The 14244-nt window shown below is 37.1% G+C and overlaps 1 protein-coding gene across 3 annotated transcripts in view; it reads right to left on the reverse strand.

Annotated features, from left to right (window-relative positions):
• Positions 1-14244, reverse strand: part of SNX29 (sorting nexin 29) — a 98392-nt gene that overhangs the window by 45355 nt on the left and 38793 nt on the right. For all 3 annotated transcript variants that reach the window (XM_040079317.1, XM_040079316.2, XM_040079318.1), the window contains 3 exons: positions 10910-11026; positions 10045-10100; positions 9048-9129 (listed from right to left, as the gene is read on the reverse strand). In XM_040079317.1, the coding sequence (XP_039935251.1) occupies positions 9048-9129; positions 10045-10100; positions 10910-11026 (255 nt within the window). The remainder of the gene's footprint in view (positions 1-9047; positions 9130-10044; positions 10101-10909; positions 11027-14244) is intronic.

Consider the following 14244-nt stretch of genomic DNA (forward strand, 5'->3'; position numbering starts at 1 on the left):
AAGAGATTTTGATCAAAGTTTACCATTTAAGAAATAATTGTTTTCAGGGGATTGGAAATATCTTCTTTCCTGTTAGAAAAGCACACTATAAAATGGGAGCAATGTATTTCAATCTACTTAGGTTTTATCAAAATTATGTATTTCCGCACTCAAAACATACAGATGAAGTAAGAAATATTAATGAAAAAAATCAGAACTAGTTTCATTTTACTTCACTTCAGGACAATTGGATTCTGTTAAGAATATAAATTCAAGTTCAATTCTCCAAAGTTACCTCTGAAGTGTGAGAAATTAATACAAATGCAAGTTATATTTTGAGACAGCTGCGGGCCTGCATTTATAGCTAAGTTCCCCCTTTGAAAACGATCCAATTTAAGAATTTCCTGCATAATGAAAAACAAATGGAACAATGAAACTTTTCAGCTGTGATAGGAGCAGCTTTTTGTGTGCCATAGAGACGTAACAAGAATTAGAGCGAATAAGCTTTTATTTCAGTATGACCATTTTATCCACTTGCACAAGACTACAAATACTTGTATCTAATTCATGTTAAATCTTCAAGTTGTTTCTGTTGCTTAGTTCATAAAAATGAACAATACAGTGTCAAATATATGACACAACACATATCAAAGCATGAACCTGAAAAACAGCCAATACTGTTCCACTAAAGAGAAAAATGCCACGCATTTTAGACTTATCCACTCAATTACAGACATGCAGAGTAACGATCACTGTGCTCCTGCAGTCACAGCTCTGCTTCTATTCACCAAAACAGTACTAAAGTGACTGGCCACTAGAGAATAAAGGCAGCACTGCCTCCACTTTTGCTGCATGGAATCAATATTTTTTGTCTTTTTGTATACAAATCAAATCATCACCAAAAAAAACCAAAAAAACCCCCCACCACCTCAATAGCACAATATGTTCCTTTTGACAGTGAAATATGACTTATAATAACCCAAGATAATTAATGTCATTTCACAAACATGCACTTTGAACCATACATTCATTGCAATGCATGACAACCGCTGCAGGGAAAGAAGTTTCTGCAGAAGAGAAAATAGGTGAAATGACAATAGTGCTGCCTTTTTCTCCAAATAGAATATTGTGGGTGCTCAGGCAAGGGAAAGGAGGCTATCTCACTAATCAGTTTCTAACATATTTAACGTAACTAGTATTTATTTTAGATATTTATTGAATATAAATTATTTGCTTCTTTCTGCAGTAGTTATAAAATATTCTGAAAATAGAAATTCTACTTTACTTTCCTAGGATTTTTTGCAAGCAGCACTTCAATAAACAAATCAACGTAGTAAAGTGTAATTCTGTTTCCTTTAGAAAGAGAAATAGTTACAGAAGTCTCCAAGGATTGATCTCATCTTTGTATACTTCCTCCATCCCAGTTATTTAAAAATTTTTCTGCTTCATGCTTCCTGTTATGTTTCTTTGATACATCCTTGGGTCCCACTGCAGAAAAATTGGGATATTCAACTTTTTGGCTCACGCACTCTCAAATCACTCGGAGAATGCCACGAGCCACATCTTTCTTTCAAATTCTCCCAATCATTCCAGTTCATTTTCTCCTCCACTTGCCCTGAGCTGTACTGAAATGGAATATGATTAGAAGACTATTTATTTCTCCTTTTTGCCTGCTTAGTGCTGCAGCTGCTGAAGTCAGCCAATTCATCATGCATCAGGAAAATAAAATGCAACTTAGGGTTTAATTTTTGGGTTTAGTTTGTCACTTACCTTTCAACTCTTAATTGCCAGTCCACTGCCTTCCATTTTCACCCCTCGAGGAAAACCAAGGCCATGCTGGCTTGTGGTTAAATTCAAGGTCAACAGGCCCAGCTGGCAGATCCCAGACTGTGCTTTCCCTGTTCCACCTCTCACTCAAAGTATTTCCTGGGCACTGTCCTCCTCAAACACTTTGGGGTATAAGATACTGTTCTCCTCCATCTCTTTTATGTCTCTGTGAAAATTCTTCCCTCTCCACTGGCAGGACCCCGAGGGGCTGCAGCGTGTGCAGAGAAGGGAAGGGAGCTGGGGAAGGGGCTGAGCACAAGTCCTGTGTGAGCGGCTCCGGGAGCTGGGGGGGCTCAGCTGGAGAAAAGGAGGCTCCAGGGGAACCTCCTCACTCTCCTCACCCCCTGACAGGAGCCTGGAGCCAGGAGAGGGTCGGGCTCTGCCCCCAGGGAACAGCGACAGGACAAGGGGAAACAGCCTCAGGCTGTGCCAGGAGAGGTTTGTACTAAATGTTAGGGAAAACTTCCTCACGGAAAGGGCTGGCCAGCGCAGGCTGCCCACACCAGGAGTGGAGTCACCATACCTGGAAGAATTTAAAAGCCATAAGGATGTGGATTCTGGAGACATAGGTGAGTGGTGGCCTTGGCACCACCTGGGGAACAGTTGTACACAATGATCTTAGAGGTGTTTTCCAACCTAAATAATCCTGTGATAAAAGCCCTTTCATATGGAAGCGCATTGTCTTCCTTCACAGAGGAAGCGCAGAGCAAAGCATCAGGTTTTAAAACATCATTTAAAGTAATATAAAAAGAAATATTACAAGCAAATATGTCAGTCAACACTAAACAGCAAGCCTGAAGACAGTCAAAGGAATAAAAAAACTGTAAGAAATGTTTACTGATTATAGTTTTAGGGTGCCCTATTCATGTGCAAATAGTAACAGTCTTGTCTGATTAGCATATTAATCTTTAAACTTAGTTGGTTCATAATGTAAAGTGTTCACTGCTCTGCAAACAAGGCGGATTTGCAAGAAGCCATTTAAATATTGATATCACTTTAGGAATCATAAAATCTCAGTTTCATTATCTTAAGTGTCAGGCATTGGTAATTATAGCAACAAAAGGCATGACTAATGGCATTTACTGTACACTTCACAGGAAAGTGGAATCCATATGTATACAGAAAATAAGATACTCTACAGTTGAGAAATATGACAAAATAACATTACTGCAATAATCAACTTGCTTCACACAAGAAACTGCATCTATCACCATCTAGAGGTAAAATGAAAATGCAATTTTTTTTTTTAATTGTGATCTGGATTCTGTCTGTATGTCCATAAATATATTAGACAAGAAATTATTTTCTAATGGGAGGCTGACTGAGCAATGTCTGCCACACAAAAAAGATGGGCATCAACTGCAGAGATCACAAATAGTCATCAGAATGCAACCTAGAAAAACTGGGCTGTTTACTCTAGAGAAAACGGGTTGTTTGGAAGAGAAGACTTTTGCCACCATGACCATGGCTTTAAAAAGTCACCTAATACTTAAATTGTCTAAGAGACTAGGCTTCCTTAAGTGTGACTTTGAACAAAACACCTTAATTTCTCAATATATGGTTGTCCTGTAATGTTTATAACTAATCAGTCTGCCACTCAGTAATAGCCATCAGAAACTTTGTAAGAGAATAAACCTCTGGACCTTCTTTGGATAACTGCCTAATGTTCTTGCTGGAAGACATGGTTATGAGTGTCTAGCCTGAGCTCCTGTCACTGCCTGGATAATTGCATCCAGTGAAGTCCTAACAATCCTTATGATTTGTTGATTGGTAATAAAGACATCAGTTGGTCATCTAATTAATTTTTCTACTCAGGTGCAAAATTAATTGTACTAGTAATCTGTCAGTGCTAATGAACGGCAAGACAGGAGTCAAGATCTAGACCTGAAGCAAAACAAACCTGAGCAAGTACAAAGTGAGAGGATGTGCTCTGAAAACATTTAGAATGAGCTTGCCATGCACAGAAAATAAGCATTAGTTGGAAGGAAAGATATTTCATCATCATACTTAATATTTCCATTTTAGGACTAAATTAGTCATTATTAGCATAACATCGCAAAGGCAACTCATGTTAAGTTAAAATGACCTCCAAGTTTCTTACACCCAGTTCTTACAGCAAGGTACACTGATCCCAATGGTTCAGAAAATTCCTTGGAGAATTATGAAATGCATTTTATCCAGAATACTTTAGTATGAACACAAGGTATAGTGGTATTTATTATTCCAAAATATCACTGTCCAGGGATTTCCTTAGAAAGAAGTCACATCTTTGTGCTTGGATTGTTTTTTCTTCAATTTAATTATTTTCTAGACCCACAAAAACTTCCAGTATTACCCCCAATTATAAATTGTGGAGAAAACCTCTGTCATACACTTGTTTTGAAATTGCATGGCAATAGTTTAAATGGATGCTCCAATTCGCATTTTGAAACAGTTAAAAATGTTTCCATTTCCTTCATGATTTGAAAGATTGCTATTTCATTCCCCTCTCAGTTGCCTTTCATGCAGGCTGAGAAATTCTAATATGCTCCTCCAGTGAAAATCTTTTTTTTTTTTTTTTTTTACTCATATCATTTGCAGTTGATATATTTTTTTGAAGAGGAGTAGAACTGCACACAGATAAACCAGAGATTATATACAGCATAATAGCATTTTCTATTGGTCTATCCCTTTCCTAATAATTTGTAACAACTTGGTTTTTAGACCTCTTCAAGTCCTTTTAAAAATTGTGTCAGATTAGCTACTTCTAAATCTGTGGTAGGCAAGCCAGAAGCTATTTATCAGTCACTTTTCAGCAATTTCACCTTTGAATTCCTGGTGCACTGCATGTGGAGAGTTGTGCTTTATTTATTCAATAAGATCTGCCACTGGCATTTCATTTAAAACAGACAGTCTGCTACTCTCCACAAGGAATAATCCAGAATGAGAACAACCCATAACAACTCCATGGTGAACAGAGATTATAAAATATGCATTTTTCTGTTATTATTTTATATTCCGAGAACACAAGTGAAAAAAAAATTCAATTGAACTCAGTAACTGCACTAAAGTGCACATCCAATTCTAAATAGCTTTTCCCCTAAAATTTATACACACTAATTGTTGTAACAGCCACCGCTGAATGACATAGATCCACAGCTCTGTTAATTTTTAAGACAGTAACAGTGCTAAACTGGGGCACTGAATTATCTGCTGCTCACAACTGTCCCCTTGAACTCAGCCATTCAAATTGAGCATAAAATTTGGCTACATTTCCAGAGCTTGTTTTGAAATCCTTAGGATTCACAACCAGTTAATTCTGCCAGTTAAACATCACTGCAAGAGTGCAGTGTAACTCTACAAATAGAGAGGTCTGATTGAAATTTCCACATCTAATAGGATTCATTATAAAATGCTGCTTGCTTTCGGAGTCCACAGTCTTATTTCTGAGCTTGTCCAAAATCCTTAATCCTTAACAGATATTAAAGAAACTATTTGATGGTTGAAACTGTGACAAGTATGCTGGTGCTGGAAACTTTTCCTGCTATATTTACTGAAAAGCAACATCTGGGGTTTTTTAAGGATGAAAAATGCACTGATTCTGAACATCCAAAACAGATGTTAATGTGACACAAAAATATATGCCTTGAAATACCCTTCAAAACAGCATTACAAATCTACATTAAATTTAAAAACATAAAATTAAATTTTAAAAAGCGAGCACAATAAGAAAACTCTTGCTGGATTCTATTCTTATCCTGTCCAGGTCAGGCCGTCCTGATATGCAAAATAATATGTCATTAATGTCTTTTCCTGGTTTAAGAAGCACAAGTGCAAAATTGGCGTTGATTTCAAAGAGGCACAGCAACCCATATTTATTCTCCTAATTTTTATATTCTTCAAAAGCTTTTTTAAGGCCATGAAAACAGATAACAGACACTGTGGAACTGATGGGTCCATAATTTTCCAAACTACTTGAGATGCTCTGCAATTGCTTCCACCCTCTTCTGACCATTTCCAAGGCAAGTGATATGTACACAGTAGTTTATTTTCTGCTACAAAATACCTATTTATAAGCAAAAAGGGACAGAAGAGGCACAACAATTCTAAAGTGCATCAGCAATAAGTGTGACATAGCAACTCTCCCCTGGCACTGTCCTGGCCTCTCCATCAAGTGAAGTGCTCCAGAGACACACAATTCCAAATCAGCAAAGGTTAACAAGGTGGCTCATCAGAGGAGGGGAGAGAAGGACGATCTCTTTAGTTTTCTAATAATAGAAAATGCAGAAGAGATCAAGCCATCTCAGAAATACACTCACATCAACTGCCTTTGGAAGAGCAAGGGCCAAGGCTCATGCCCTTCCGTAGCACCCTCACTTAGCAGCAACATCTTACCTTGATAGTATCACATGTATGATCTGATTTTCAGTCAGGTTAAGCACCTGAGGGCTAATTTCTAATTACCTTTAAGTACAGTCACAAGTATTTAGCATATCGAAAAATCGTGCTTAACCAAACTAAAATTTTAAACTTTGACTGTTCCAGCTGGCACATTTTAGCCTTCTCCAAAGTCCATTTGATGTCTTATTCTCAGCATTAACCAGCACAACCAAGAGTCAGTTTTTACATCTGTTCACTCAAGTTCTCCCAGAGAAACGTGAACTCCAAAAGGCATTGGTAATAATCTCATTCATATCAACATTCTGCAATATTGCTACTTTCTTTATATTGATGTACCACAGGTCCTTTCTCATGCAGCTGATATAAAGAGTTATACATGCATTTTAATGTTCTACCACTGGAGAGATAAATGATAAGGCAGTAAAAATAAGAAAGTTTATTATGAATGAAAGGACTATTAGAAATGAGCTCAATCATTTATCCTAATTGGACTCCCAGTCTCGGTCTGTTTAGGACATAGTGGTAGCCTGGTAAATATCCTCTTCCACAATTTCAACACTGAATCAATTTCTCTGTAATCAGGAGCACATGTTTTGGCAGAGATTTAATAAAATAAATGCAAGTGCTGTTATTGAAACTATTCTGAAGTTTTCTAAATTAATGCTTTCCTGGACACTAAAAAATGTAAAATATATATTCAGCAAGCACATGACTATATAATTGATCAGAGAGCTGGCATTCACTTCAAATGCTTCATCAGAGTTGTGTAAGTCTGTTTGAGAAAATACTTCTTTTTCACATGCACAGGGGCAGTGACACTCCTGTTACTGAGACCAAAAACTGGCAGGAGTGATATTCATGCATTCTTCCATAAAGAATGAGCTCAACAGGCGCCATGGTCAAAGTTTAACAAGAATTATAGAAGTTTTAAGTCACTTCTACAGGTAATTCCTGCTTGCTTTATCTCTTAACTATTAAAAGACAAAGTTCAATTGTTCACTGGAAAAATTCTGTAATATCATGTGCTGTTCTGTAACCAAAGGCAAACTAGTCTGACTATATTCTATGTTCTAGACAGCTATATTTAACTTTTCACATTAAAAAAAACTGTAAACTGATAGTGTGAAAAGATAATGAATGGAAATTATTCAGAAGAACTTGTACATTTTTCAAATATATCAATAAACAGAATTTTGCACACTCTGAATGCCCAACATTACAAATCTATAGTGTAGACATAAAAACTTAATAAAATTCTCAAAATTGTCTTTTTGTAGATTCAGAATTTTTAACCTTTTGGAAATATTTTGCTTCCTTTTTTCCTGTTCTCAAGAGGCTTTGCCTTCAATTACACATTCTTTGTTTTCCATTAAAACAACATCTAACTCTCTACTCACTCCAACAGATTTTTCAGTAAAGTTCGGAACCTCTTACAAATTGGGAAGCTTGATTTATCCCAACATCTTTCCTTCTGAATGTGCAGAACACCTGCAGTATATATGAATCCTGCATACTTCTCAGGCTTTCACAATCCCACTTGTACAGCGATGCTCACTCAAACTGCATGACAAATACTAAACTCTTTAGTAACCTGACACCAAGTTACAAGTAAAATTAAAAATACAGAATGGGTAAGGCACTGTGGAAAGGAACACAATGGGCCATCTGGTCCAGCCCCCCTGTTCAAGCAGGATGAAAAACAACACAGAGCAACTTAGGAAAGAAGCAGGAGAAACCAGAGCTCTTCTAGTGGACATGGAACTGCAACATCACTAGGGGTGAGACACTGATGCTTTTAAGAATTTCTGTGTTGGCAGACTTGTGTCTGGGTTTGAGAATGTGTAGCCAGTAACAGCAGAGTGGAGAAATATGTGAAAGCCAAAAAGACAAAAATAATTACACTTGTCACCAAGCTGGGTTTTCACACACCTGTGCATCTCAGTTTGATTGATTAGTCAATGCTTTTGAACAAATTACTAACTGTTCCCATCCTGGTGGCTTTTCTTTCCATTACCTCAAGTCTTATTTTTCATTGTCTTTTACTGGCCAAAAGGTGGGTGTTTTCCTGTATTTTTCAACTACCTGCCAACACTTCATAAATGATTCAAAATTCTACAAAAAAACATCATTCAGAGCGAGAGGAATGTTAACAGCTTCAGCAATCTTGTTCAGAACTAAGTACATGTGGCTGAAACAAAAGTGGAGAAATTTTGCAGCAGCTAACAATCCACAAATAAAGAAATACAAACAGCCTAAGACAGCACATTAAGGTGTTTGAAGTTCATCCTGCCACTGTATCCATGAAGGATGTCATTGCTCTGAAACCAAGACTCCAGGAATCAAGGAACAGTATAAAATTTCAATGCTTCAGTTACAAGTCAGGCTGGAGCACAATCCCTAAATTCAGACCTGCCTGAGGCAGAACACAATGTGAACATGTTCAATAACACACAGTGAAGAATTGTTTCATTATTCAAGATGTTTTCAAGTGAGCTACTACAATAAACCACATCTGTCTGTCTGTCAAGCAATGTTTCTGGTCATTGTTATCCCCAAAACTGAAGTAAAACATGTACACGCACATTGACGAAGGTGTTACTGATTAATATTGAATTGTTACACTTCCTGACCAATGCAGGCATCTTATTAGCGTGCTTTTAAAGTACTAAACTACTAAAAGACAACCCTCAAAATATGCTATTTGAATAATCAACACAATCCTATGGATGAATATGTATGAAGTTACTGCTGCTGCTCATTAGCTGATCTCTAATGAAATTGTACAGAACTTTAAATTATTAAAATGTGCTATTTCAGTCAGAAACCCATACACAAAATCCCTGTTAAGCTGGCTCGCCTACCTGATAAACATGGAATGCATTGGCAGCTTTTCCACGCAGAAAGACTGAGGGAATCCAAACATTAATAAGAGCACGATTTGATCTGCAGAGGAGAAAGAAAAACTTAAAATAGGGAATCATATTTATGTATAAGAATTGCAAAGCAACTACATGCAATGATTTAGATAATGATCAAAGTGATCAACAAAGAAACTTAACATTTCAAATGAAGTAATGGAAAAATTGGAGTTCTGCCTGAAGTTTTTATACGTTCTGAATCTAAAAATGTTCCCTAAAATTAACCCAACTGAAATAATTCCTTCTGCAGGTTTTCTGGGGTTTGGGGTTTTTTTCACAGCATGCATTTGATAACATTTGATTATACACATGAAGCAAAAATTATTCACTTCAACAAATTCAACATTTTCAGCCACAAGCCTCAGGTAAAGTTCATTAAATAACAGAACAGCAGTGCACGATTATGCAGAAGCCATTTCCATCCACTCTTTTTCATCCATCTCCAAATTTCTATGATTCAACACATCAGCTACATTTTCAACCCCTCATCCACAAAAGCAAGATTCATTAGATGACTACTAAAGGCAAAATTCCAAATCACAACACTCTAGGATGATCTGGGGTGGTGGGCTGTTTCTGGGTGTTTTGGGGTTTTTTGTAAGCACTGATTAGCAGCTATTCTGTAAAAATGAGGAAGTCCATCAAACCCAAAGCATTAGAACCAGCAACTTCTTGGTACTTTGGCAGAATACCAACACCTAGGGTACTTAAAAAGCACTCCAAGGGAATCTTCCTAAATCTAAATTCCTTGAGTTCAGCATTATTAACTACACTGGGGCACGGGCTGTGAGCTCTCCATACTTTTTAATAATGGAACACCACAGCTAAGAATGCAGTTATTGGAAATAATATAGGAAAAGCAAATTATTGAATCTGTTTGCTTATTCTCCTTTTCCAGAGACAGTATGAAGAGAAAAAAACTGTGAATTATGAAACTTACATTTCAAAATCTGACAAACTCTGATCTTCAGATGTTTGACTCAAATCTCCAGGGACCTATATTTACAAAACAGAAATAATTTCCACACAGTGGCTATTACGTTTTCAATTAAGAAAGCATAATATTATAAGGAAACTACAATTCAACATTCAGTTTTATAAATGCCAATAAAAACTATTACTGACAAGCAATAAAAGAAAAACAAAATCCTGCAAGAGGATTGTGAACATATCACCCTTGTGAGTCCTTTACATTAGTGTTTGCCACAGTTTTGTAAAGAAACACGATGGGGTTTATAAAAGCACGTAATTTTGAAAGATATAGAAAACGTAGGAAAGAGCATCATTATTAGGGCTTTATGAGCAAAGGATGCTAAAACAAAGTACTTTGAATGTATAAGCAATTTATGGGAAAATACAAAGCACATAAAAACCTATTGATCACTTTCTTTTACAACAAATATTCCATTAAGGGAAAGACACGTGAGCATTTCATTTCACCTGTGCTCTTACAAAACATTATATAAGTACAAAAGTTCATAATGATGCAATGGTGGATCAGTACCTGCAGAACCAAAGGAAGGAGCAGTTGCTAGAAAACCAGATTGCAAGAGCATTTAGAACTGAAACAGAAATAGCTTTTTATCTTACTTTATAGCTAGAATAAACATACAGGATATCTTATTTCCTTTAAAAGGAAAATGTAAAATGTAAAGCATAATCTGGAATAGTAAAGAGGAAGGGAACCAAATTCTTCAAAAGCCAATTCTTCACAGATCTGTGATTTCTTGTGAGCTAATAGATATTCCATCATGTCTGAGCCTGTTGCAGAGGGATGTTCTGCAGTGCAACAACCAACCACTCACCGGCCCTCTCAGATCAATTAGCTCTTGTCTCATCTGGAACACCAGAGCTTCTTTGGCCATCAGAGCACGGTGCAGCCTCTCATTGAATTCAATCAGCTCCCCATGCATTTCAGCCACCTGAAAAGCAAAGCCAAGGGATAATTGAGTTCTGAACTGGGGGGAAAAAAATCCCACTATGTAATTTCTTATATGTATATCAATTTTGGTTTTGAACTGATTATTAAGTACAGATATTGCTACCATTTTGACTCATGCCTTGAAATGTAGTTTTGGTATTGAATCGGACAAAATACAACTTCATGTCAAATTTTATTCCTGTCACTCAAAATCACATGACAACTGATTCTAATAAAGCTCTCATTGACTTCTGTTCTCAGTTTAATTCTTTGATGAACGCAGCACTCAACAGGTGCAAACTAATCACAATATTTTGAACTGGGAGTACTGCAAAATGCACAAACAGCGCTAAACTTTGTCAATAATTCATAAGTGATGTATTCTTCACTCTTAGTTGGGAGTTTTAATAGGATTGGAGCTAGAAGTCAATCACTCCAGGCAAATCTGTGGGAGGTCAGAGGAGTCTAAATACCAGAGTCAGGCTATATCACAGGTTGTTCTCACAGGTAAACAGAGTGGCCTCTTTGGACACCGAGTGTGGCAGTGGCTGTGCTCTGCACTTTTAGTCAAGTGAGCAGCAAGTGATGCAGGACGTTCTGAGAGAGCCAGGGGCTGGGGGAGCGAGGAGGATGGAAAGTTCCAGCAGTCAGATGAACACAGTGGGCACTGTGGGCCCCTCCAGTGGGCTGCCCCAGCAGCATGGTTAAACCAGTTCCTCAGGCCCAGCAACTCTTGGGATGCCTCCTCCTCCTCATACCCCCACCCAGAGAACAGCACAGGCAGCAGGGTAACGGCCTGAGAGCACAGCTGAACATGAATTTCAATCCAGGCACCTCAACAACAGCGCGGGGACTTGAACTACTGCCAAAGCTCTTAGGAGTTCATCGTTTCCCTTCTGGAAGCACTTCATTACTATCTGTGAATTTCACTATTTCCTTTCCTTGAATTACCCTGCCTTCTCCCTCTTCCCCAGGGAGAAAATAAAACAGTTGAATTCAGTTTAATTTAGTGCCTGCTTTTAATTTTGTGCTTTGTTCCACACAAACCTGCATCCTTCACAGAATCAAAGCAAACAGAAAAAAACAGCTCCATTTTGACAAGCCAGGATCGGACATCACTGGTTATAAATAAAAAATAAAAATAATTTTCTTGAACTTCAAGCATTCTTTTCCAATTTCTTTGTATATTAGAGGGAGTCCTTCAAATCCAGTAATTCATCACTGTAACACATATGCAAAAGAGAGCTAAACTACGCCAACAATACACTAGAGAAAACAATAATATAACACTATTAGCTCCAGATAAATTTCCATACTAGCTTAACCACTAATTCCAATTTAAAGTGGGTGGTGTAACATTTAAGAATACCAGGTTAATATTAACAGGTGACTGTTAATTCCACATAGCCTGGGCTGGAAGGCAGAACTTCCTTGCATTTCAGATACAGAGATACAGCACACAACTAGTTGCAAATTCACAGTGAAAAACTGTGATACTGCTGGTTATCAAAAGCAGTATCAAAATTTACAAGTGGATACAAATCTCAGTAGTTTGCATATTTGAAAACATGTTTGATTTCTCAGGCCTGTCTATCAGATGAACATAATCCAGACTGATATGTGACTATTTTGTCTCTCTCTGATTTGGATGTCCTTGAAATAACTTTCTACTTGCAGACTCGATTAACATGTAAATTCAACAACTCTCTCAAAATACTACAAGTAATGCAAAAATTTACAAGTTTCCCTAGCAAAGTTAAATAATAAAAAGGAAATTTAACAGCAAATAAAACACCAAATCACTTGTTTTGTATTATCCAAAGGACAACTGGCAGGTATCACTTATTAGCAACCAACTTCAATACTTTTCCTTGTCAAAGAAAAATGCATTACCATTACAGCAAATCAAAAGGAGCAATGAATAACAATATTAATTTAAGTTTCTTTAATTTTTCCTGCATCAAGGTCTGCTAAAACAATAAAGAGGTCTCCTTATAACTACATCCTTTCAGTTACATTTTCATAGAATCACATCTTCCTTTACTCAATCCAGAATGAAGCTTAAATTTCCCTGCTGGGACTTCAATCATCTTCACAGCTGTTTTTCTTCATAACAATATGCTTGAAGCAAAAAAAGAAAGTATAAATAAGCTAAGTTTCCCTTGGGCAGAGGATCATTTAGATTTGCTCCTTACTATACAAGAAAACAGTTTAAAGAACCCAAACCCTTCTCATGAAGGTGAAGTGAGGCTAAAGTAAACACTTGAGGCTCCACACTAAGAGAACCCTTTGGAGTTGTCAAAAGAAAACCTAAGTGCCTGAGAGCACTGCAGTTACATTGCCCAGCATTTGAGAGCAGTCTCCAGAGAAATGACAAAGAAAATATCACTTCATGTTTCACAGCAAAGGACCAAGCAGTTAACTTAAAACAGGTTAGGAGGGTTTCACTAGCAACTAATAATACAAACTATCTTGGAAAGACACACTTCTAGATAGATAAAAATACATTTAACAACCATGCAGCAATAAAAATAAAATAAATAAAAACTTGCTACAATAAAAAAAGAGTAATTTTCTTACAGTGTTTTAGTGGAAGCCAAGATTTTTTTTAATATTGTTTGCAACGAAGACTTCATAGAAGTTTTTGCACGAGCCACATCTGAATTAATGACTTTTTGTCAGGCATAGGTATTTTTTCCCCCCAGTAGTCAAAAAATACAAAACAGTATGTTTCACAAGAAACTCTAGACAGAACTGGATGTTGCTTCTTTTTGCTTTTAGTGGAAGCATGGGTGTATTTCCCATGAGAAAAATATTTCTCCTCTCCTTCAAAAATCCATGTTCTTATACATCTTTTTCTCAAAAGAAACAAAGCCACAGGGCTGCAAAACAAAGCAGGCATCCTATTAACAAGTCCATTTTTCTGCAAGGAAAAAACAGTTGAATTCAAAATGGCAGAGATGGTTCCAAAAAATCTACTGCCACAGCCATTAAATGCTCCAACTTTGCTTTATGTTTCAAAACTCTCATTTTCTATTCTCAGTTTTTCCATCCACAAACAAGATCTTTGGTCCAAGACAGACTGAAAGTCCACTTAAGAACAGGCTTGGCATCGAGCTGCTTCGGTTTGGGCTGGTGTGCTAGGGTGACTTTAGGGTGCTTGTGTCCCCAGCAGCATGCTCTGTTTATGCTGGATATTAGGCAGTTCTAAGGCTGGTT

Source organism: Hirundo rustica, chromosome 15, assembly GCF_015227805.2.
Source record: "Hirundo rustica isolate bHirRus1 chromosome 15, bHirRus1.pri.v3, whole genome shotgun sequence".
NCBI lineage: Eukaryota > Metazoa > Chordata > Aves > Passeriformes > Hirundinidae > Hirundo > Hirundo rustica.